Source organism: Tachyglossus aculeatus, chromosome 8 (genome assembly GCF_015852505.1).
Source record: "Tachyglossus aculeatus isolate mTacAcu1 chromosome 8, mTacAcu1.pri, whole genome shotgun sequence".
NCBI classification, from domain to species: domain Eukaryota; kingdom Metazoa; phylum Chordata; class Mammalia; order Monotremata; family Tachyglossidae; genus Tachyglossus; species Tachyglossus aculeatus.
Genome location: NC_052073.1, coordinates 18,754,748 through 18,775,917, shown reverse-complemented (window position 1 = coordinate 18,775,917; position 21,170 = coordinate 18,754,748). Strand labels below are relative to the sequence as shown.

The window sequence follows — 21,170 nt, the reverse complement described above, 5'->3', positions numbered from 1 at the left end:
GAGCAGCGTGGCCTCGTGGGAAAGAGACCAGGGTTCTCATCCCGGATCTTCCATTGGCATGCTGGGTGACCTTGGACAAGTCACTTCACTTCTCTGGACCTCAGTTTCCTCCTCGGTAAAATGGGGATTCGTCCCTTTCCCTCTTAGGCGGTGAGCCCCATGTGGGGCGGGGGCCGTGCCTGACCCAATTAAGTTGTATTGACCCCAGCGTTGGACACAAAGTGAGCGATGGAGCGTTTAACAGATATCACAGTTATAATGAGAAGCAGCTTGGCTCAGGGGAAAGAGCATGGGCTTTGGAGCCAGAGGTTGTGGGTTCAAATCCCGGCTCTGCCAATTGTCACTGTGTGACTTTAGGCAAGTCACTTCGCCCACTGTTGGGTAGGGACTGTCTCTGTATGTTGCCAACTTGTACTTCCCAAGCGCTTAGTACAGTGCTCTGCACACAGTAAGCGCTCAATAAATACGCTTGATTGATTGATTATACAAAGTGCTTGATGTGGGTGGGGATGTGGCCTGGACCTGCTGTATGCGTATGATGTATTCCAGTTTGCAGAACAGAATGGACCTCTTGGATGCCAGAAACTTCTGGTATTAGCACATATATGCAACACCACACATGCGCAGCAATGCCCTAGTCATCACCTCGTGGTTTCCCCAGCCTAAACCCAGTCTTAAATAGGAGGGCATCCAGGAGGTGATGTGGGGGAAGGATGGCTTAACTCAGCCCAGCAGCAAAAGAAGGCCACATAGGTTGAGCTGGGCACAGCAGGCCTGCATCTACAGTAATGTGACCTCAGAGGGCTCTGATTCGAGGCAAAAATGAAATCTCTGATGATGACCCTTGTGATGCACACAGGATGATTTGGGATTATATAAGCAGCTTGGCCTAATGCTATCTGTTTTAAGCACTTACTATGCCAGGCACTGTACTAAAGTGCTGGGGTAGACACAAGTTAATTAGGCTGGACACAGTCCCTGCCCCACATGGGGCTCACAGCCTTAATCCCCATTTTACAGATGTAGTAACAAAGGCACAGAGAAATTAAGCGACTTGCCCAAGGTCACACAGCCGGGATTTAGAACCTAGATCCCTCTAATGGAAGAAGCATGGACCTGGGAATCGGAGGACCTGGTTTCTAATCCCAGCTCTGCCAATTACCTATTGTGTGATTTTGGTCCGATCACTTAATTTTTCTGTACCTCAGCTTCCTCATCTGTAAAGTGGGGATTAAATATCTGTTCTCCCTCCTACTTAGACTGTGAGCCCCAGGTGGGACAGGGATGGTGTCCAATTACTTTTTTTAATTGCATCTACAGTACTTGACATGCTGTAAATGCTAAACAAATACCACAACTGAGTGCCTGAAACCAACCTAATTTTCTAGAAAGGATCTACTTTAAGTAAAGGGTCATTTTAGGTCCTGTAGCAGTCAAAGGTAGTGGAATTATCCCTTCAGACTGAAATGTTTCTAGATTTGCTCCTCGTGTTCAGGTTTGATAATGGTGTCCTAATTTCAACAAATGAATCTGGTTATTATTTTTAATTGCGGGGTTATCTTCGAGCCATGTCTTTCAGCAGTGAATTTCTCAACCATTTAGGCTCACCAAGTGATTAGGGAATCTTTCCACCTTGGTCTCAACATCAAAAGTTACAGAAGCATGATGATATTAACGAGATGGATTAGTTTAACAACTTATGACAAATTAGTGTGTTTAAACATTCCACCACAGGAAGAGGTATGCAAATAGCTTCCAAAACAGACAGCTCATTCAAAATTTTTCTTTTGGAGAAGGGCATTTGCCTTATTAGAAAAAGGAAGCAATTTCACAGGAACAATCTGAACTCAGCAAGAAAACAATTCATCTTTCAAATTATTACAGAACCCGAAGCTTCAGAGCAAAAAGGTAATCAGGAAACACAAATAAACAACAAAAAAAGTTTGCCAGAGATGCTCCAGGTGCATATTTTTTTAAAGCCACTATGGCCTCGATAAACACCGGACAGTTAGTTGAATACTTACTTCAGAAGCTCCAATGTAATTGTTCCCCGGGGTTCTGCTTCTACGCTCTTCCCCCAGAACTTCAGTTTGGGATAGATTGAGCCATGGAATCGAAAGTCTTGATTGAGACCTTCAGAATAAAATGCACTAATGGGAGGATGGTGACTGACCTGCTCAGATATAAATCTGAACCCTAAATCATCCCTAGAGACAAAAAAAAAAAGGGAGAAAGGTCAACATTATCCAACAAAATCATGTTTCCCAAACTGAAATGAATAAAGGTCAGTCCATAAATCACACACAACAAATGAGGAATCCAAACTGATTTCCTAGATCCAACACTTAGCAGTTAAGGGGGAACTGAGGTCTTCTGAGGGGTGGTAAGGATAGCAGACTATCGGGGCATAACTATTGAAGGCTGGGCAGGTCAACTTCTTCAAAGAGTAGCAGGGGGAAGCAAGTGCAGAATGGAGCCCTGGCCTCCAGTTAGCGAACTGTTTCACTTTGGTTAGATTCAGTTGAAATTTAGCTGATTACATTTAGATGATTCAATTTTTCACTTTGAGTACGGGAGTAAAGAGGGGGCACGGATTTTAGGGGGAAATAAATTCTGGAAGGAGGTAGACCTCCAAGAGCCAACAGGCTAGAAAGCCTATTTTAGCTTTTTTCAATGGCAACTGGAAACTCTCTGGTCTTGTCAGAAACCTGGGCTGAGCAGGTCTAGGAGTCCAATTCAAAAGATCATGGGAACAATTGTCCCCATTACTTGAGGAGTGGGTAACCACAAAAATAATGTCATTTTTCTCAACTCTTGTCCTCTAATGGGGACCTGCATCTCAATCGAAGTGAAAAAATATCTGTTATTGGATAGAACTTCCTGATACCAAGTTATTTGATTTCGGCAACTCTGTAAGCTAAGAGATACCTCGACATTTAACCTCAGAATTCAGTCTGAACTGCCAGGCAATCTAGAACTACGAGGCTTCACCTCTAAATGATCTATTTGGTGCCCCCATGAGAATAATTCAGTGTTTCTGACTGGGAGGAGCCAGGTGGGTAAAGGGTGACGGAGAAACAGGGGCCATAATAACACCCAAGTACTTATTCTGCTTGAAAGAACTGATGCGGATCTGGGACCAGAACCAGTGTGCCTCTATTTCAGTTTAACACTAAAATTCCTCACCCTTTCAAGGTTTTGAAAGTTGTTTTTGAAAACCCTGCATTCCATAGAAATTTGTTGGAGCCCAAGATATCTCTTGGCCTACGAACATGATTTTAAAATCATTTATTTTTCCACAATTACGTCTGTTCAGGTTTTGTGAATACACCCACAGTTGTAGTCATTAAAATTCAAAGCCTGAACCACATAATTACTCACTTAACCAGAATTAGAATTTCTAAGCCATTAATCAGAAGTATTCTGTGGAGGAAGGAGAGTTTAAGAATTAGATAAAAAAGGCTAACTACCAGAGCAAGTAATTTACCAAATGAATGGTTAAATCTAAGAAGAAAAAGGTCATCTTGGACCTGAAGAACTCTTAAAGATGAAAAGATAATAGCTTATGAATTTATTTTTGCTATCTCTAACTAACTAGAAAAACTGCATCGTAATATGACAGTACATTTTTGGACCAAGATACAATGTAAGTAAATCACAACTAACCAGGTTGGATGCATTTTAAAAATAATTATTCATTTTTCTATCAATTTATCAAGTGATTTGGTCCAACCACTAAATTATACAAAATTTCTAAAGTGCCTAACCCTGAGGTATCATACTTTATCAAATACTTCAGCTAAACATTTGTCATGGGTCATTACTAAATAGCGGGACTACTTTTAGAATATTCTGGAATTTTCATCTATCCTCTAGTTTATCTTTTTAAATTATTTCAGTGTTATACCTCATAATTATAGATCATGTACTCCTAGCAAAGTGGCAATGTTCAAGCAGTAAATTAAAAATAACCAATTAGGCCCACCTGAAAGACAGAGAAACCACAGGTTCCAAGTGAACGAGACAATAAAGAGGAATGAATTTGGGGGGAAATCACAAAGATATTTAGAAAAATGACTTGTGATCCCCAGTGGGTCTATGAATTCTTCATCAGTCACAACACATGACACTTCCGCACTAACTGATCTGATGATTCCTCAAGAATTCAGGAACAGCTGAGGATCTCTCCAATTCCATTCAGGGTCTAAATCTTACTGAAAAATTAAGTTGGTACCGACGCACCAGACAGCCATAAAGGGGACAACTGGCTAGGCAACTGAAAGAATTACAGGTACGGTCAGAGTGAAATGGAATTAGGAGAAGGAGACACATTTTCTTCACTTCCCGATCCCCTCACACAAACTTTTATTTATTTTCTTTAAAACAGCTGGTGGCATAAGTGGATATCTCTGACCATGAGGATTGTTTTGAGAAGTCCAACCCAGATGGATACAAGGATAAAAATCAACTGGCTATATTGAAGCTCTAGCCTGAAACTATGGTTTCTTTCAGCCTGTGCTGAAGATCCCAGCTTGCCACCCACCCTCGAGTTACACTAGCTAACAACAAACATTCTACTGCCCTGAGACGGGGCCAAAGAGACACCCCTCTCCCCATGCCATCACATCTTGCTGCGGGCCGATACGACAAGATGACACGTTACACATTTTGTGAAATGACATTTCTCTGCCTTCCCTCCTCTCTCAGCTCAAATGCCGGACAGTCAGGTCCGAGACCCAAACTTAATAATTACAATGAATAATTATAGAATTTGTTAAATGCTTACTATGTGTCAAGCACTGTTCCAAGCACTGCGGTAGATTCAAACTAATTGGGTTGGATACAGTCCCTGTCCCATGTGGGACTCACGGTCTAAGTAGAAGAACAGATACTGAATCTCCATTTTGCTGTGTGACCTTGGATAAGTCACTTCGCTGTGCCTCAGTTACCTCATCTACAAAATGGGGACTGGGACTGGGAGCCCAACATGGGGCAGGGATTGTGTCCAACACGATTTGCTTGCCTTCACCCCAGCGCTTAATAGTGCCTGGCAAATACTAAGTGCTTAACAATACCACAATTATTAAAATAAAATAAAATATTATTATTTTACAGATTTTGAAACTGGGACAGACAAGTGAAGTGCCTTGCCCAAGGTCACACAGCAGGTAATTGGCAGAGCTGGGATTTAAATCCAGGTCCTTTAACACCCAGGCCCATGCTCTTTCCACTAGGCCATGCTACTTCTTGAACCATCCTTGAAAGGTCCAGCGTGGTCCCCAAGCCACTTGTGGTTCCCTAAAACAGTGGCTGCCCTCCCTTACCAGACAGCCCTGAGGTCACACCATGGAAAGTAACCCAATGAAAATTCATCAAAAAATATTTTCACAACAGCACAACAAGCTCTGGTGTTTGATAAGCAAAACTATGGCAGTGCCACCAAAGAGGGAAGTGAATGTACAAAGAATCTTGCTCCAAAACGCTGAAACACCATGATGATAACCTTGGGCTGCTTGAATGTTAGAAAAGCAAGATGCTTGATATGAATAAAGCCCAACTCAAGTTCAAATTCAGAAACCATATGCTGTGATAATGTAATATAAATTAACTACTGATGCTTGACTTTAATTTGAAATGCAGCCCCTTTATTTAAAGCATGAGAGCTACTATGGTTCCAAGCACAGTATAATGGAAGTACTTTTTAATATATGAGGCTTTGCAGATGCCTATTTCTCACTGAGTTAGTTAAAAGGTTACAATTTATATGTATGTTGATCACTAAAGCTCTATTTTGTTAAGTTTCAAATAACATACTAAAATAATTAATTTGCCCCGTGTCAAAATTCCAAAGATCTTTAAGGCATTTTAATACCACAATTTAACAGACTATCAATACTAATGACACTCTATATTCTTTATAGGGCTAAAAATGCTTGGATGAGATTCGGAATAACTTTACTGTTTCATCTTAATTATTCCGAGAGGAGAGAAAGTGATACGCTGAATCAACCATAGTTTTATTTGCCATCAAGTTCACCTCATCCAGTGGATACCAATGACAGGAACATTTAAGTGTTCTTTCGATTTTACCTAATTAGCTCATAGGTTTCTCCCAGAAGCGGGTTAAATGGTTTGCCAGTCCTCTCCCACTGAGAAGCTACAGCCGAAACAGCAAAAGCAGCCACAGCCTGAAACAAACGGGATTAAATAAGGCACATTTTTAGTGAAAAACACATCATTATAGCTAAGATATTTTAATTTGGGCACTAAGGTAATCTTTTCATTTATTTTTGCTCCTTGAAAACAACTTCTTGGTTTTCTACTTGTAACTTAGGTTTGGAAATTAGGAAATTTGGTTTTAATTTCCTAATTGGGAAATTAGGTTTGGAAATTTGGAAATTAGGTTTGTAATTTAGGTTTATGTTGCCAATTTGTACTTCCCAAGCGCTTAGTACAGTGCTCTGCACATAGTAAGCGCTCAAAAAATACGATTGATGATGATGATGAAATGACAGCACTTCCAAAAGGAATACTGCCTCATCACACAATTACTTTTCTGATCTCTCCTCAAAGGCATAATCCATTAGAATCAATCAATGGTATTTACTGAGCACTTACTGCGTGCAGAACACTGTATTAAGCGCTTGGAAAAATACAATATAATAGAGTTGAGAGACGTGATCTCTTCCCACAGGGAACTTATAATCTAATGAGAAGTTCTGCCCCTCTATTCCCAGGATTGTCACTCTAATGCAGGGACAGCAAGGGGTGGGAGGTGGGAAGGAAGAGAGAGATGGGAAAGAGAAAGGGGGAAAAGCTCTAAAACTGGAAGGAAGCCTGAGAGATCATTTAGTGAATAATTTCCTCACTCAAGGGAGGTCGCGTTCTAAACTGCTCTATAAAGGTTAAATCAGCATCTATATTTTCCCCAGATAATTTCTAGGGGGGAGGCCTGAACTTCCCTTGATAACACATTTCAGGGGTTCACTTTATAAATTACAACCTGTACATTAAGTAAGGAGGGTGCAGAGTACCCCAAAACGTTCCCTAATTAAAGAGGTAGGGAGAAAGAGATGCCACATTACCAACCTGCATTCTTTCCAGGGACTGTGTTTGACAAGAAGCTCTGTGAATGAGGTATATATGTTCCATGTATTCAGTAATCCGCTGAAGAAAGCTCAAAGGCTCATTGAAGGCAATAGGCATTGTGATCTTAGACAGTTCCTGGGTAAAGCAAATGACATATTTCCTCTATTTCTGACACTAGTAGATATTTTTCAGAGTTAAAGAGAAAAGTTGGGATAAAAGTACTAAAGTGAGCCTAATCAACATTCAGTTACTCAGAAGTAAAGTTTGCTACTGCTGTACGGCAGACTTCTTGTTCCGGGTCTGCCTGACAAAGCCAAAAGACATCAATACTTCACCAATGCCACAAAAAATAATTTCAGCTCTACTGGTCTTAGAAAAAGAGCAGCTATCCCAAAGGAGAGAGAAGTGAGTGTGATTTAAATGCATTCTTTTTAAACGGATGTAAAGAGACACTTGGTATCAGCAAAAGCTCTACAAGGACACCTAAGTTAATTCTAAAGTTTCAAACACCTTTAAAACAACACTATGACTTCATTTTAGTTCGGTCTTGTCCCCTTCTCTACACATCATGTGGTCAAAAAGATCCTTTCAATGTTCCAATGTCGGACAAGATCAAGTAGTTCTTCATATGTCAGACTCAAATAACTGAGACCTCAGACAGATTTATCAAGCTTCAGATAGTCTTGAGAGCCAAAAAAGGTTACAGTAAAAACAAGCAGGCGACAACCCAGAAGGTTTCACTTATAAAGTAACACCGATAAGGCTCTCTCCACTGGAGGAGGTACATGGACCTAACAGGTAACTCTGAAAATTATGAGGGACTTAAGAAATAATGGAGATAAAGTATAACCTGGGGAATGAGGTTTCACAACGGGGGCCCAGCCTCTGTCACACATCCACAGCTGCACAGCTCTGCCAGAGCACTATCTTTTAGCACCAACTTGCCCAACTGGGAGAGAGGTAAGAAAGGTAGGAAGGCAAGGTGCTGTGGATGACCTCTCTGCCCCTGCTACCCAACACGTGTTTCCCACCCCTAGTTCTGAAAGCAAATCGTGGGTCTCTCACCAACTGAGCCATTCTGAAGAGCCCACTGTTCTAATGAGTGGTGGCCTCTTCAGTGGGGATCATTCAATCAAGGGTATTTATTGAGTGCTTGCTATGTGTGCGGAGCAAGCCTGGGAAGATACAACAAGAGTTGGGAGATACGTTTCTGGCCCATAAGGAGCTAACGGTCTATTGAACTATTTAGCTACAATGGGGACCTGTAACCTTACAGTCACAGGGAGGCGGCCCCCACAAAAAGGTAGCAGATTTTAATTTTGAAATGTCATCCTGAGAATGAACTATGGCTGACTTGCCATGCAAGATAACAGAAAAGAATCCATTTTAATCCTATGAAAAGACAAAATTGAAATTGGAACAGAAGGCCCAGGGTTCCTGATGTGGAATGGTGACATTTTGACAATGCTAGGAGCTTTTTACCTAGCTGAATATTCCTGCTCTCAACCACGGATCATTCTGACAGAGGCTATGCCTGGGACCATTTGAACAGGAGGAAAAGCAATCTCCTACCTTTTGCCCAGAATCTCAGAAGAACAAAAGTTCAGCCTGCACTAGGTACAAGGCCCACGAAAAGAGAGGAGGCTTCTTTAAAATGTTTCCCAAACCAACAGCAAATTCACAGGCAAAGATTTCCCTGACCAAAATCTTTTCCCTTCCATTTTAGGCAGGAGACACCTAGGTTCATTAGCTGTAGTGTGCCAGACAAGAAATAAAAGGAGCACTCGCTACCAGGGCATTTTCTGTAGATACCTTTGATCCCATCTAAGTTGGTCAAAGGTAAGATTCAAAATCCTGCATGAGAACTTTTCTTAAATCCTTATCTTTCAGAGTGCAGTTTACTTTTGAGCTTAAAACATTCTACACAACTGTGTTATTTGTTACTTCCCATTTTAGAAAATAATCTTTGATAAAAAAGGGAAGGAACAACAGAGCTGTGTAGAATGTTGAATGCTATAAGGACATAAGGTTCCTTCCCCTTTTTAATGACCTTTCTTGACCCATTTGGAGGTGTGTTTATAATATTACTTTAAAGAACTAACCCTGTACTCAATTCAGAAGAATTAACTAAACAGGTGTTTGAATTTCCATAGGTTGAAAAAAATCCACATTATCAACACAGACTTACCAGGCCAATGCATTTTTTTAATATACTCCACACACTGAAATCACTTCTAGTAAACATGGGAGCGGGTAATGAGGTTCTGCAGGGAAAAGAATTGCAAGAACATTTAACAAGCTCTAGTCAACAAGTAATTCCTTGATGAGGATTTCAGATTTCTCAATTTTTTACTTCTAAGAGGATAAAATTAGCATTCATTCAATCTTGGGAGTGAAAGGTTGAATTACCAATTAACAATACAAAGAAAAGAAGATTCCTACATGACTCATTAAGGTTGCTTACTATCAGAAGGCTATTATTATTGTTCATCATGGGTACTTGAGTGATTTGAATGACCTAAGACACAATTTCCAGTGGAAGAGGTTGTCAGGTGGATTCCAGAACTACAGTGTATGGGGAATAGCTATTATGGCAAACAATAGGACAGATAATGGGACAAGGGCAGGTGACCTGATACTGCTTTTCTTAGCACTCCAAGTTTTTGCTGCTGTGCTCAGTTCTACCCGGACAGTTCGGCTCCAGTGGTTGGGTCAGTCAATTGTATTTATAAATCACTTACAGTGTGCAGAGCACTCTACTAAGCACTTTGGAGAGTACAATATAACACTATAACAGACGCAGTCCCTGCCCACGAGCTTACAGTCTAGAGGGAAGACAGACATTATATTAATAATTTATTTATATTAAATAAATACATTACAGATATGTACATAAGTGCTGTGGGGCTGGGAGAAGGGGATGAATAGCGGAGGCAAGTCAGGGAGACTCAGGAGGAAGAAGAAGAAAGGAGGGCTTAGGGAAGGCCTCTTGGAGGAGACGTGCCTTCAGCGTGGCTAGAGAAGCAGCGTGGCTCAGTGGAAAGAGCCCAGGCTTTGGGGTCAGAGGTCAAGGGTTCAAATCCTGGCTCTGCCAAGTAGCTGGGTGACTTTGGGCAAGTCACTTCACTTCTCTGTGCCTCAGTTCCCTCATCTGTAAAATAGGGATGAAGACTGTGAGCCCCCCGTGGGACAACCTGATCTCCTGGTAACCTCCCCAGTGCTTAGAACAGTGCTTTGCACATAGTAAGTGCTTAATAAATGCCATTATTATTATTATTATTATTATTATTAGCTATGTGAATAGAGGAAGGAGAAGTAGATGAGGATCACAGGAAGTGAAAGGGACTTGAATGCCAGAGGCCTGGATGTGAAAGGGGACACTCGATGGGAGCAATGTGACCACACATTCCACATTAGACCAAAAGCTCATGAATTTGGAGGTTCCCTTTCAAGACCTAATAAATCAGGTGGGAATCACTGTGGTCCCGCCTTTGGCCAGAATGACAAGAGGGAAAACCTTGAGGCCAAAGTCGCAAAGAGGATGGCCGTAATATAGCAACAGAGCGGAGGTACTCTTCTTTTCCCTTTCCCTCTTGGCAATCAATCCATCAATCAATCTCCATTTATTGAGCACTTCCTCTGTGCAGAGCATTGTACTAAGCACTTGGGAGACAATATAACAGTGGAACAGTGTTGGTAGACTCTACCAACAGGCAACAGTAGTGACAGCACCTCCCAATGTAGTTGGGCCCTGAGTAACACCACAATTTCTAATAATGGATGATGGCAAACTACTTACCTTTTTTCCTATCAAATCTCTCCAAGAAGCTTAAAAAACCTGACTTCACCCCCTTGAGTGGTGTATACCAGAAACTATATTTTCTATCATTGTACCTAAAGGTGTTAGGCTCACATACGCACTCAAATGCTACGAAAAGCAGAACCTTCCTCTCTGTTTCCATATGGCTAGAGCCTCAGGTCACTTAATAGACAATCTAGTCATTCAAAATAGAGTTGTTCTGCTCTTTCAGTTGGTAAATGGACAGCAGGGTGTGTGAAAGCTTTGTCTCCTTCCAAGGAAAAGCATGAAACACTACCACAATGCTCAAGACCATTTGCACTGGGGACTGCAGCTTTGGACTACCCAGTGCATTGTTACATGGCTCAGATAGCTTCAAATCTAACAACGCTAAATCAATTACCTTAGTGCCACAGGTGTCACAACAGCCACTGACTTAGGGTGAGGTTGGAAGACCTAGCCGTGACTTGGTGGCTTGGAAAATGGATGCCCAAATTGATTCTGAAGTCAGCTTCTCAAACGAAGACATTTTTCCCCACCGATGGCTCCTGCCCCAGGAGCTGGTAGGTAAGGGCTCTGGGAAACAGGTTGGGAATTCATCCCGGCCCAGTCTCTCTTAGCCCCCAAATCCCACTTTTTGTACAGCATGATCAGGATTATGGGCCCCAACTGGATTTTTCAGTCTCATACACACTCACAAACATATATATATTTCACTGTAGGTGGGGTCTTCAATACAGAGGTTGGAGGTGCACATACACTTTAGGTGAGGCAGTCCCAAGTTCTATCGTTCTGCCCCACCCACCAAAAAAGTCATTAGGGACCCACTTTTGTCTGGGTAAAAGAAGGGGCCTTGATACCATGGATGATAACTGCCCAAGAGTGGGAGCAGAGAAATAGAGTGGAAAAAGTGGTTGCACAAACTTTCTTTCTCTTCCTTAGTGGAGGAGGTGATGGTGGTGGCGGCAGCAGCAGCAGAGGTAATCGCAAATGGAAGGAACCACCACTTTGGAAGCCACAAAATGGAAGGTCAACTCCCAGGGGCAGCCCTTCCCTCTCGCCTGTTCCCCCACTTCCCACATTTCTACCTCGGCCTCTGCCCCTTGTGAAAGATCTTCTAGTACTTCCATCCACGCCTAAGAGGTGATGAAATTTCTGGGCATGCAATCTGATCAACTTATAAAGCAGAGGCAGCCCTTGCAAGTGCTGCTTCAGGACTCTAGCTAGGTGTGGTCCCATCTCCACAGACAGGAAGCAGTGAGGGATAAAACTAAAATAAAGAAAAAATTCATAGGTGAATTCAATCGATCGATGGTATTTACTGAGTGCCTTCTGTGTGCAAACACTGTACTGCAGACCACTGGGAGAGTACAACACAACGGAGTTGGTAAACACATTTCCCACCCACATGAAGCTTTCAATCCAATCTAGTCTATTAAATCTTTCTCTGACAGTGTGTAGAAACAAAGGGCCTTATGTACATATCCAAAAAGCAGCCTAGTGACAACATCGCAGGCCTGAAAGTCAGAGGACCTGGGTTCTAGTGCGGACGCTGCCAATTCTTTGCTGTGTGACCTTGGGCAAATCACAATTTCTCTGTGCCGTGGTTGCTTCACCCGTAAAGAGGGGATTCAATAACTCTTCTGTCTCCTGCTTAGACTGTGAGCCCCATGTGGGCCGGGGACTGTGTCAAACCTAATTAACTGGTATCGACCCCAGCACTTAGAACAGTGTTTGACACATAGTAAGCAGTTAATAAATACCATAATAATAATAAAGGGGCAGATCATTCAAGCCCAGCCCACATCAACCAGGTTCAGTCAAGAGCAGGCCGACCCAGACCCTACACTCAATTGGCACGTCAAATCTCACAAACCACTGCCTACTGGTACAGTGAAAGATCAGAAAGCCAAGGGAAAGACTGAGAGAGACGGTTTACTGTTTCCTGAGGTTTGCATTAGTGCGTGGGTTTTTGAGGTGTAAAATGGACAGACCAAGTCTCTTACCATCGATTGTTTTGAAATGTGGTGTTAGAAGGCTTTTGCCAATACCATGGATTGCCCAAAAAACAAATGAAAGGATTTTGGAGCAAATTAAGCCAAAGTGATCTTTGGAAGGCCAAACGATTCGACTTAGATTAGCATATTTTGGACACATAATCAGGAGGACTAATTCTCTGGAGAAGACACTAATGCTAGGAAAAGTCCGGGGGAAAATGTGGAAGAGGCAGACCAACACCTAGATGGACAGAAACCAAAAAAACAACAGAAGAACCATTAGTAAGGTTAAAGATTATGGCAGTAGACAGGACGCTCTGGAGAAAATATATCCATAGAGTCCCTATGAATCGGAAACGACTCGACGGCACTTGATAATAGTAATAAGTCTCTTACGCCTGGAGCAGTGGAGGTCTGGGGGATCCTTAGGTTAAAATCTGTCCCTTCTTACCACCCCCAAAAGCATGCAAATGTCAACCGCACCCCTACCTCCACCCACATCTGGGGTTACTATTATCCCAGAGAGGCCAGGGTAGAGAAAAAAGCACTGCAAGAAGAGAAGGGAGAGAACAGAGAAGAGGGGAGCAATCATGTCCACTGAAGCGGAAGCCTTCTTGGGAGGCGGGCCAGGGCTGCTGCCCCTCTTTTTTGCTTATAAGTGTGGCATGTACACAGGGATACTATTTAGACAAGTCTAAATTCCAAAATCAAAGATATACTTTTCAGGAGGGCCCAAATACCTGTGTTTCTTGATCCCATTCTCTTGAGATCGCTCCCCATTTTTTCCACTCCTGTTACTTTTGTTGGTGTCCAAGTCAATCATTTCTGCGACTTTATTGTTGGCCTCTGAGAATTCCCCAGATGAATTATCTGAATCAAAGCCTGTTCCAAGCAAACACAAAATCAGTTATTTTCCGAGGATTTGCCTGGCTAAGATGAGCACCTGCATCATTTTTGGCAACTCAAGTAAAATACACAGATTTTTACATTTGGTAATATTTTTTATTTAAAAGCACCAATCATTTCAGCCACAGTTTTTTCCCCGAGAAAATAAGGATCAGGAGAGGAGACAAACACACTCAATTATCTTCTGTATTAGTGATATACCTGGATTGATATTAATTTGAAAATTTATGCACTAATTATGCACAATGATTAGTCCATAGTCCAAAAAGTCAGACTAATTGAATTACTATCAATTTATGCAGTTTCATGTTTCTTGCAAAACCACAAATTTAGGGAAAAAAATAAAGAGCTGGTCATACTCAGGTCTCTCATAAGACTGCCACTGGATTGAAATTGCTGCTGTGTAACATTTATGACCTATTTGCCATTGAAACATTGGAATAGACTAAAACTATTTCAGAGGACTGAAAACACTGCAACATCAAAAGACTGAACTAGACTCTAGACTTTGTATACTGCAAGCTCATTATGGGCAGGGAACGTGTCTACTAACTCTGCTGTATTGTATTGTACTCAATGTGTCTATTAGATTGTTATAATGTACTCTCCCAAGTGCTCTCTGCACACAGTAAGTGCTCAATAAATATGAATGACTGATAGTGTACTCTCCCAAGCACTTAGTTCAATGCCCTGCACATTCTAAGTGCTCAATACCATTAACTGATTAGAAGCCATCAAAATAGTAAATGAAAAAGGATAGTTTTAGATTGGTAGTTTTGAATTTCACGACACAATTGATCACAAAAGTGCAGTTCTACAAAAGGAAAGATTTTGTGCATTTCCTTAGAACTACCAGTCACCCACAGAAGAACTACCATTACATTTAGGCAATGCTCTGCAACCCTTCTCCATCATTACTGAGTTCTCCATGGAGGTACAGGAAGCTAAGGAAAAAAATAAGAATATTTGTTCCTTAAAATCTATCAAGTAGTACAGTTTTTACAATCAATGATACCCCCTAAACACAAGCGAAAGTGGGAAACCAGTGTAGCATTCCTGATAAAAACCTTGTGTTTCTTAGCCAAAGCAGTAGTAGAAGAGTTGTTTGGAATTCATTATCTTATTAATACAAGATAAGACTTCAGGTGGTTTTGATGTCTTCGTATACTTCTGTCTTCATAGAAGCAGAGTGGCTCCGTGGAAAAAGCCCGGGCTTTGGAGTCAGAGGTCATGGGTTCAAACCCCAGCTCTGCCAATTGTCAGCTGTGTGACTTTGGGCAAGTCACTTCACTTCTCTGTGCCTCAGTTACCTCATCTGGAAAATGGGGATTAAGACTGTGAGCCCCCCGAGGGACAACCTGATCACCTTGTAACCTCCCCAGCGCTTAGAACAGTGCTTTGCACACAGTACATGCTTAATAAATGCTATTATTATTATATACTAATTTTCTGCTAAGTGTCACTTAAGATTACAAGTCTATTAAAAGTAAAGTCCCTTTTAGACTGTGAGCCCACTGTTGGGTAGGGACTGTCTCTATATGTTGCCGACTTGTACTTCCCAAGCGCTTAGTACAGTGCTCTGCACACAGTAAGCGCTCAATAAATACGATTGATGATGATGATGATGAAGTAAACCTATTGAATGTACTCTCCTGCATTAAGAGAATTGTAACGCAAGCCATTGCTTGGGATTCTACAGTGCATTAAACCAAAGGAACTGATAAACGGCAAGTCGCCCTTTCAGCATCAGATATTTTCTGAAAGCTTTCAGTTCAAAATACACCCTGTCATTTGCTTCTGCTAACCATTTTTTCCCCCTCTCAGGATCATACCTGGAGAGTTTCCAGTACTCTACCAGTCCCAATTATGGGAGGGAGAGTCAAGCAAAGGAAAATCCATTCCATTCCTAGCTTGGGCAGTGGCTAGCAAGTGGAAGGCAATCTGCTACAAGTCAAAACTCACCTGTGCCGGGCAGTGGCAATGTGGGAGACAGTCGAGGGTGGAGACTTTAGTTTATTGCATGGAAGGAGGCGATGGTAAACCACTCCATATTTTTACCAAGAAAACTCTATGGACACACTGCCAGAACGACTGCAGATGGAGGTGGGGCATTCGGGGAGAGAAGTGTTCATGACATCGCTATGGGTCGGACACGGCTCGACAGCATAAGGCAACAACAAACCATTTTGGGGGGCATCTTTCTTTCATGTAACACCCACTTTTCCTTTAGTCAAAGGGTACATCGCAAGTGCTTTCTATTTAAAAAGTATACTTTTGAAGGGCTACCTTGTTGATGCCACTACTGTTTCTGTAGTATTAATTCTGTAGTATTCTGTAGTATACCTGTATATCTGTATATATGTTTGTACATATTTATTACTCTATTTATTTATTTTACTTGTACATATCTATTCTATTTATTTTATTTTGTTAGTATGTTTGGTTTTGTTCTCTGTCTCCCCCGTTTAGACTGTGAGCCCACTGTTGGGTAGGGACTGTCTCTATATGTTGCCAATTTGTACTTCCCAAGCGCTTAGTACAGTGCTCTGCACACAGTAAGCGCTCAATAAATACGATTGATGATGATGATGATGATATTAAAGTACAAATGATAACTGTCCTTCAAAAGAGATATATATCTTCTGACACTATCTGAAGGAAGCAGAACATACAGGACGCATTTAAATAACCACTCTCAAGAACAGGAAGGAGAGAAAGGGCAATAACTTTTAGGTAAACAATAAGGAGATTTTCCTGGAGAGTCCCCTTCAAAAGTTAACAATAACAATTATTGTAGTATTTGTTAAGCACTTACTATGTGCGAAGCACTGTACTAAGCACTGCGGGAGGTACATGACAATCAGATCTGAGTCCCTGTCCCACAGAGGGCTGAGTCTCGAGTAATAATAATAATAATGGCATTTATAAAGCGCTTACTATGTGCAAAGCACTGTTCTAAGTACCCCTCCAGAGTACTGAAAACATCTCATAAGTAAAAAAGTTTTGAGGCATATTTATGGTCATCAGCAGCAGCATCATCAATGGTATTCACTGAGCGCTTAGTGTATGCACAGCACTATACTAAGCTCTTGGGAGAGTACAACAATTGTTAGACATGTTTCTTGCCTACAGGTCTAGACCGGAAGCTCCTTGTGGACAGGGAATGTGTCTGTTACATTGTTATATTGTACTCTCCCAAGCGCTTAGTACAGTGCTCTGCACAGAGCAGGAGCTAAATCATATCATTGACTGACGGACTGCCTAGCGTCTCAAACTAACAGGTTTTTTAAAACCAGTTCAAACCCACTCAAAAGTAAACCTAGAAGCAAACGTTTTCTGTTGAACTGCTCAATACTGTTATCTATTTAGTTTATTGTATCTGCTCTATTGGGATTCCAGAAAGGATGGGATTAATTTCAAAAAAAGAATGGATGAGTGGGGAGGGACAATTTGCATTTCCAAAACTACTGTTGCTGTGGAAAAGAGATTTTTTTAAAAATTCATGAAATAAGAAAACTAAGAAGAATCCTAGCTTCAGAGTTTTAAAAAAAATCAGCTATTACACATCCAACAGGCTTTGTTATAAAAGGGCTGTACTGAACATCTATTTTCATACACATCTGGCCTGTCACCCCAATCTCAAGGAAGAAGGTGATAATGATGACGACGGAGTCTGCAGTGGCGAACAACAGACCAGCCTCAGTCTTGGGTACATCATTCCATATAAAAGAAGTTCCTTAATATTAATGGATGGTGATTACACCTACCCTTTACTTAAAATCATCTTTTCGTTCTACTCAATTGCGTGTCACTTTAGCAACATATTTGTTTTAAACGTTTTACAGTGAAAATGTAAGGCTATTACACTGAGTTTCAAAACCAGTGTTTAATTTGGACTGGGAGATGAGCCAGGGGCATGGAAAAGCAGCAAACGAACACCACTCCTAGTGATGGAATAACCCTCCAGATGAGGTTTGAGAGAGGGAGGGAGTGTGAGAAGTGGAAGATCTACTATTGCCAGATAAAACTTCTTCACAGAAAAAAGAAAAAGGGCTAAGTGCCTGTTTTAGGCGATCCTAAGAGTGGAGTAAGGAGTATTAATGCAGCAATCTTATTTAAAACATAGGTGGCCTACTGGGCATAAAAATGAAGTCACCCACTAATAATTGCTCTCTTATCCCAAGGGCAATTATCAAATGAGAACTACATCCACTGGGAATTCAATCATGGATAACAATATTAGTTTTGCGTGTGAAAAATATGGGACTTGAGCTGAAGGTGCATTTGAGGCAGATGTAAAAAGAGCAGCACCAGTGAGACGTTCTAGGCTAGAAAAGTGAAAAATAATCCCCAGGAAATTCAGAGCTTTATTTAACTGGGCTGTTCGTGAAAAATACAAATAGATGGTGATCAATAGTGGTAACTCTAGAGGGGCAAGGGAAGTGCTGGCTCTGTCGCCGAATTGTACTTTCCAAGTGTTTAGTACAGTGCTCTGCACACATTAAGCACTCAATAAATAGCATTGAATGAATGATTACAGCTTTCCTCTCCCTTACCCTCCCACATAAATAGGCATTGAGGTGGTGAAGCCATTCATTACCTTGGCCCCCACGGCTTCTTGGGTGGGGAATACAGCTATGACTGGCCCACTCCATCTGTGGTCAGCCAAAATATGGCTCCAGTTCCCTAATTTCTTCCTACCTGTATACTCTGTGGAACCATACTGGGGGTTTTCTCACCAACACCCTGGGATCTAATCCCTGTTCCAGCACCTGTCTGCTGTGTGATCTTGGGCAAGCCACTTGTCTGTGCCACAGTCACCTCATCTGTAAAATGGGGGTTAAGACTGTGAGCCCCACATGGGACGTGGACTATGTCCAATCTGATTAGCTTGCATCTACTCCAGCACTTACCACAGAGCCTGGCACACAGTAAGTGCTTACTTAACAAGTACCACTGAAAAAAAAAAATCCCACCTTCCAGGCCAGGTGGAGGGTGAGAAGTTCTGGTCTGGCCTACGGACCTTTCCTACTCTGGTGGGCCGGGCCGGTGAGGCTACTTTGCTCTGAGGCCATGCTGGGGATGTCTCTGGGTTTACAGGGGGCCTCTGTGATCCCCATCTGGCTCCAGGACCTGGACGAAAACTTTTCTCCTTGCTCACCCAACTGTGAACTGGGCATTTTTTGTGCATTAACTTGGCTCCAGGGCCGAGGCCAGGCCCTCAAATCTCAACCACGGACCTCCCGTTCAGAACCTACCTCATCTAAATCACAGGCAGGTCTGGTGGTCCGCCTAGTAAGCAGCAACAGGTCCCGATTCTGGCTGTGGCTTGGCCCAAAACCCCTTTCTCCTCTTGTATAGCAGGGGAAGTCAAGTCTCTGCATCTTCTTGGTGCAGTCCTGGAGATTTTACTCCTGCCACCAGGTTCCCCAGGCCTCATGCGCCTTTATGTTTCCCTGCACTTCTCTTCTCTCAGGGCCTCTGTTTCCAAATTCCCCAAAGCCCCATCCCTGGAAGCCATGAGCACAGGATACTGCAGGGTTCAAAATGACTAGTCTGTAAGCTCCTGATGGTCAGGAAATGTGCCGGCTAGCAAATGCGCCAAGCTAGCTCTCTTCCTCCCTTCAAGGCCCTACTGAGAGCTCACCTCCTCCAGGAGGCCTTCCCAGACTGAGCCCCTTCCTTCCTCTCCCCCTCGTCCCCCTCTCCATCCCCCTCATCTTACCTCCTTCCCTTCCCCATAGCACCTGTATATATGTATATATGTTTGTACATATTTATTACTCTATTTATTTATTTTACTTGTACATATCTATTCTATTTATTTTATTTTGTTAGCATGTTTGGTTTTGTTCTCTGTCTCCCCCTTTTAGACTGTGAGCCCACTGTTGGGTAGGGACTGTCTCTATATGTTGCCAATTTGTACTTCCCAAGCGCTTAGTACAGTGCTCTGCACATAGTAAGCACTCAATAAATACGATTGATGATGATGATGATGATGATGATGATGACCAAATGGCTTCGATGCTGGCTCTCATGTCAGAAAGATTCGACAGCCTGTCAAAGTGAAAGGAATTCTGAGCCACTGCATCCATGGTGGGGTGCACCTAATTATCTCCTACCAACCTTGATAAACAAATTTAACAAGTCTACATCAATCAATCTAATTTATTGAGAGCTTACTGTGTGCAGAGCACTGTACTAAGCGCTTGGGAAGTACAAGTTGGCAACATATAGAGACAATCCCTACCCAACAGTGGGCTCACAGTCTAAAAAAGTTCCATAAGAGACAATGAAGCTACTCTCAGGGGTACAATTATCAAACATATAAACTATTTTGAAAATGAAGTTTTTGTTGACCAAACCCCATAATGAGAACTGAGTAATTTCGGCAAAGTTGATAATTAATGAATAACTAAAAAAAAATCCCATCCCTTAAGTAACCTACTTCAAACTTGGCACAATGATTCAAATACTTCCCAGTTATAATTGAAAAATTGCTACCATTTTGGTATACCTCCATTTAAATACATTTTTACCACTGGTACCAGAAAATTTTGTCTGCACAACTGAATAAAGTGGTGGTTTTGAAAAGAGTGGAGTATATATCTCTTTATGATGCAAATGAACATGTTCTTTTGCAAGGTAATTAATTCTGCATATAGAAGTTGTGACTACAACCCAGTACGAACAATGCACTGAAATTTTAATATGGCAAGCCCTTCTAAGGAAAAAATACAATACCATAAGACTTTTCAAAAAAGTCCTGAAAATCAGATGCTCCTTTATTCTATTTTCTTGATCCAAACAGCAAGCCTGTTATTCCCTTCCCTTCACTGTAATCACACAGGTATTTACCTGAATCCCAAACTGATGGATTGTGATCACCACATATGTCAAAAACTAAGTAACAGCGAAATTAAAAGACTTAAGAATGAAAAGACTTAGTTTACCATCAATATAAATTTTGAAAACAAAAAAAATGAAAAATGTAATCATTATAAATAACAGCGACTAATGGGGCTGAGACACTGCTGATGATTCAAATATAAGAAACCATTTTGAAAATTGATAAGGGGCCAAAATAAACATTTGCATCTCCTTTATTATTTAGTCTTTGTTTTAGACTAATATCACAGTTCATTAAATATTTATTTCACATTTAAATTAAGTTATTTTTGTGACTCACCTTGGAAAAACTAGCACTGAACTATTTTTACAAGACGGAATATTTTTTTTGTACCACTTATTTTCCATGAGCTGTAGACTGCTTGGTACTGAATAAAATATAGATAGTTTATTCTATAGTCCAATCAAAATTACACAATGACATTAACTATATTTGCATTTCATTTCCTGCACCACGGGAGAGGGACAAT

General features: G+C 41.5%; 1 protein-coding gene and 1 non-coding gene across 5 annotated transcripts in view; one reads left to right on the top strand and one right to left on the bottom strand.

The window, feature by feature from the left end:
* Window positions 1–21,170, bottom strand: part of OSBPL2 (oxysterol binding protein like 2) — a 70,779-nt gene that overhangs the window by 15,310 nt on the left and 34,299 nt on the right. For 2 of the 4 annotated variants that reach the window (XM_038749876.1, XM_038749877.1), the window contains exons 1-6: window positions 14,673–14,727; window positions 13,626–13,767; window positions 9,278–9,353; window positions 7,090–7,224; window positions 6,091–6,188; window positions 2,025–2,207 (exon numbers count right to left, since the gene is read on the bottom strand). In XM_038749876.1, the coding sequence (XP_038605804.1) occupies window positions 2,025–2,207; window positions 6,091–6,188; window positions 7,090–7,224; window positions 9,278–9,353; window positions 13,626–13,767; window positions 14,673–14,721 (683 nt within the window). In that variant the 5' untranslated portion in view covers window positions 14,722–14,727. Of the gene's footprint in view, window positions 1–2,024; window positions 2,208–6,090; window positions 6,189–7,089; window positions 7,225–9,277; window positions 9,354–13,625; window positions 13,768–14,672; window positions 14,728–21,170 lie in introns of those variants that run through there. The other 2 variants (XM_038749879.1, XM_038749878.1) reach the window with 1 other exon arrangement.
* LOC119931870 lies at window positions 15,606–15,743 on the top strand. Its single transcript, XR_005452175.1, has one exon. It is a non-coding gene; the product is annotated as a small nucleolar RNA SNORA7 (small nucleolar RNA).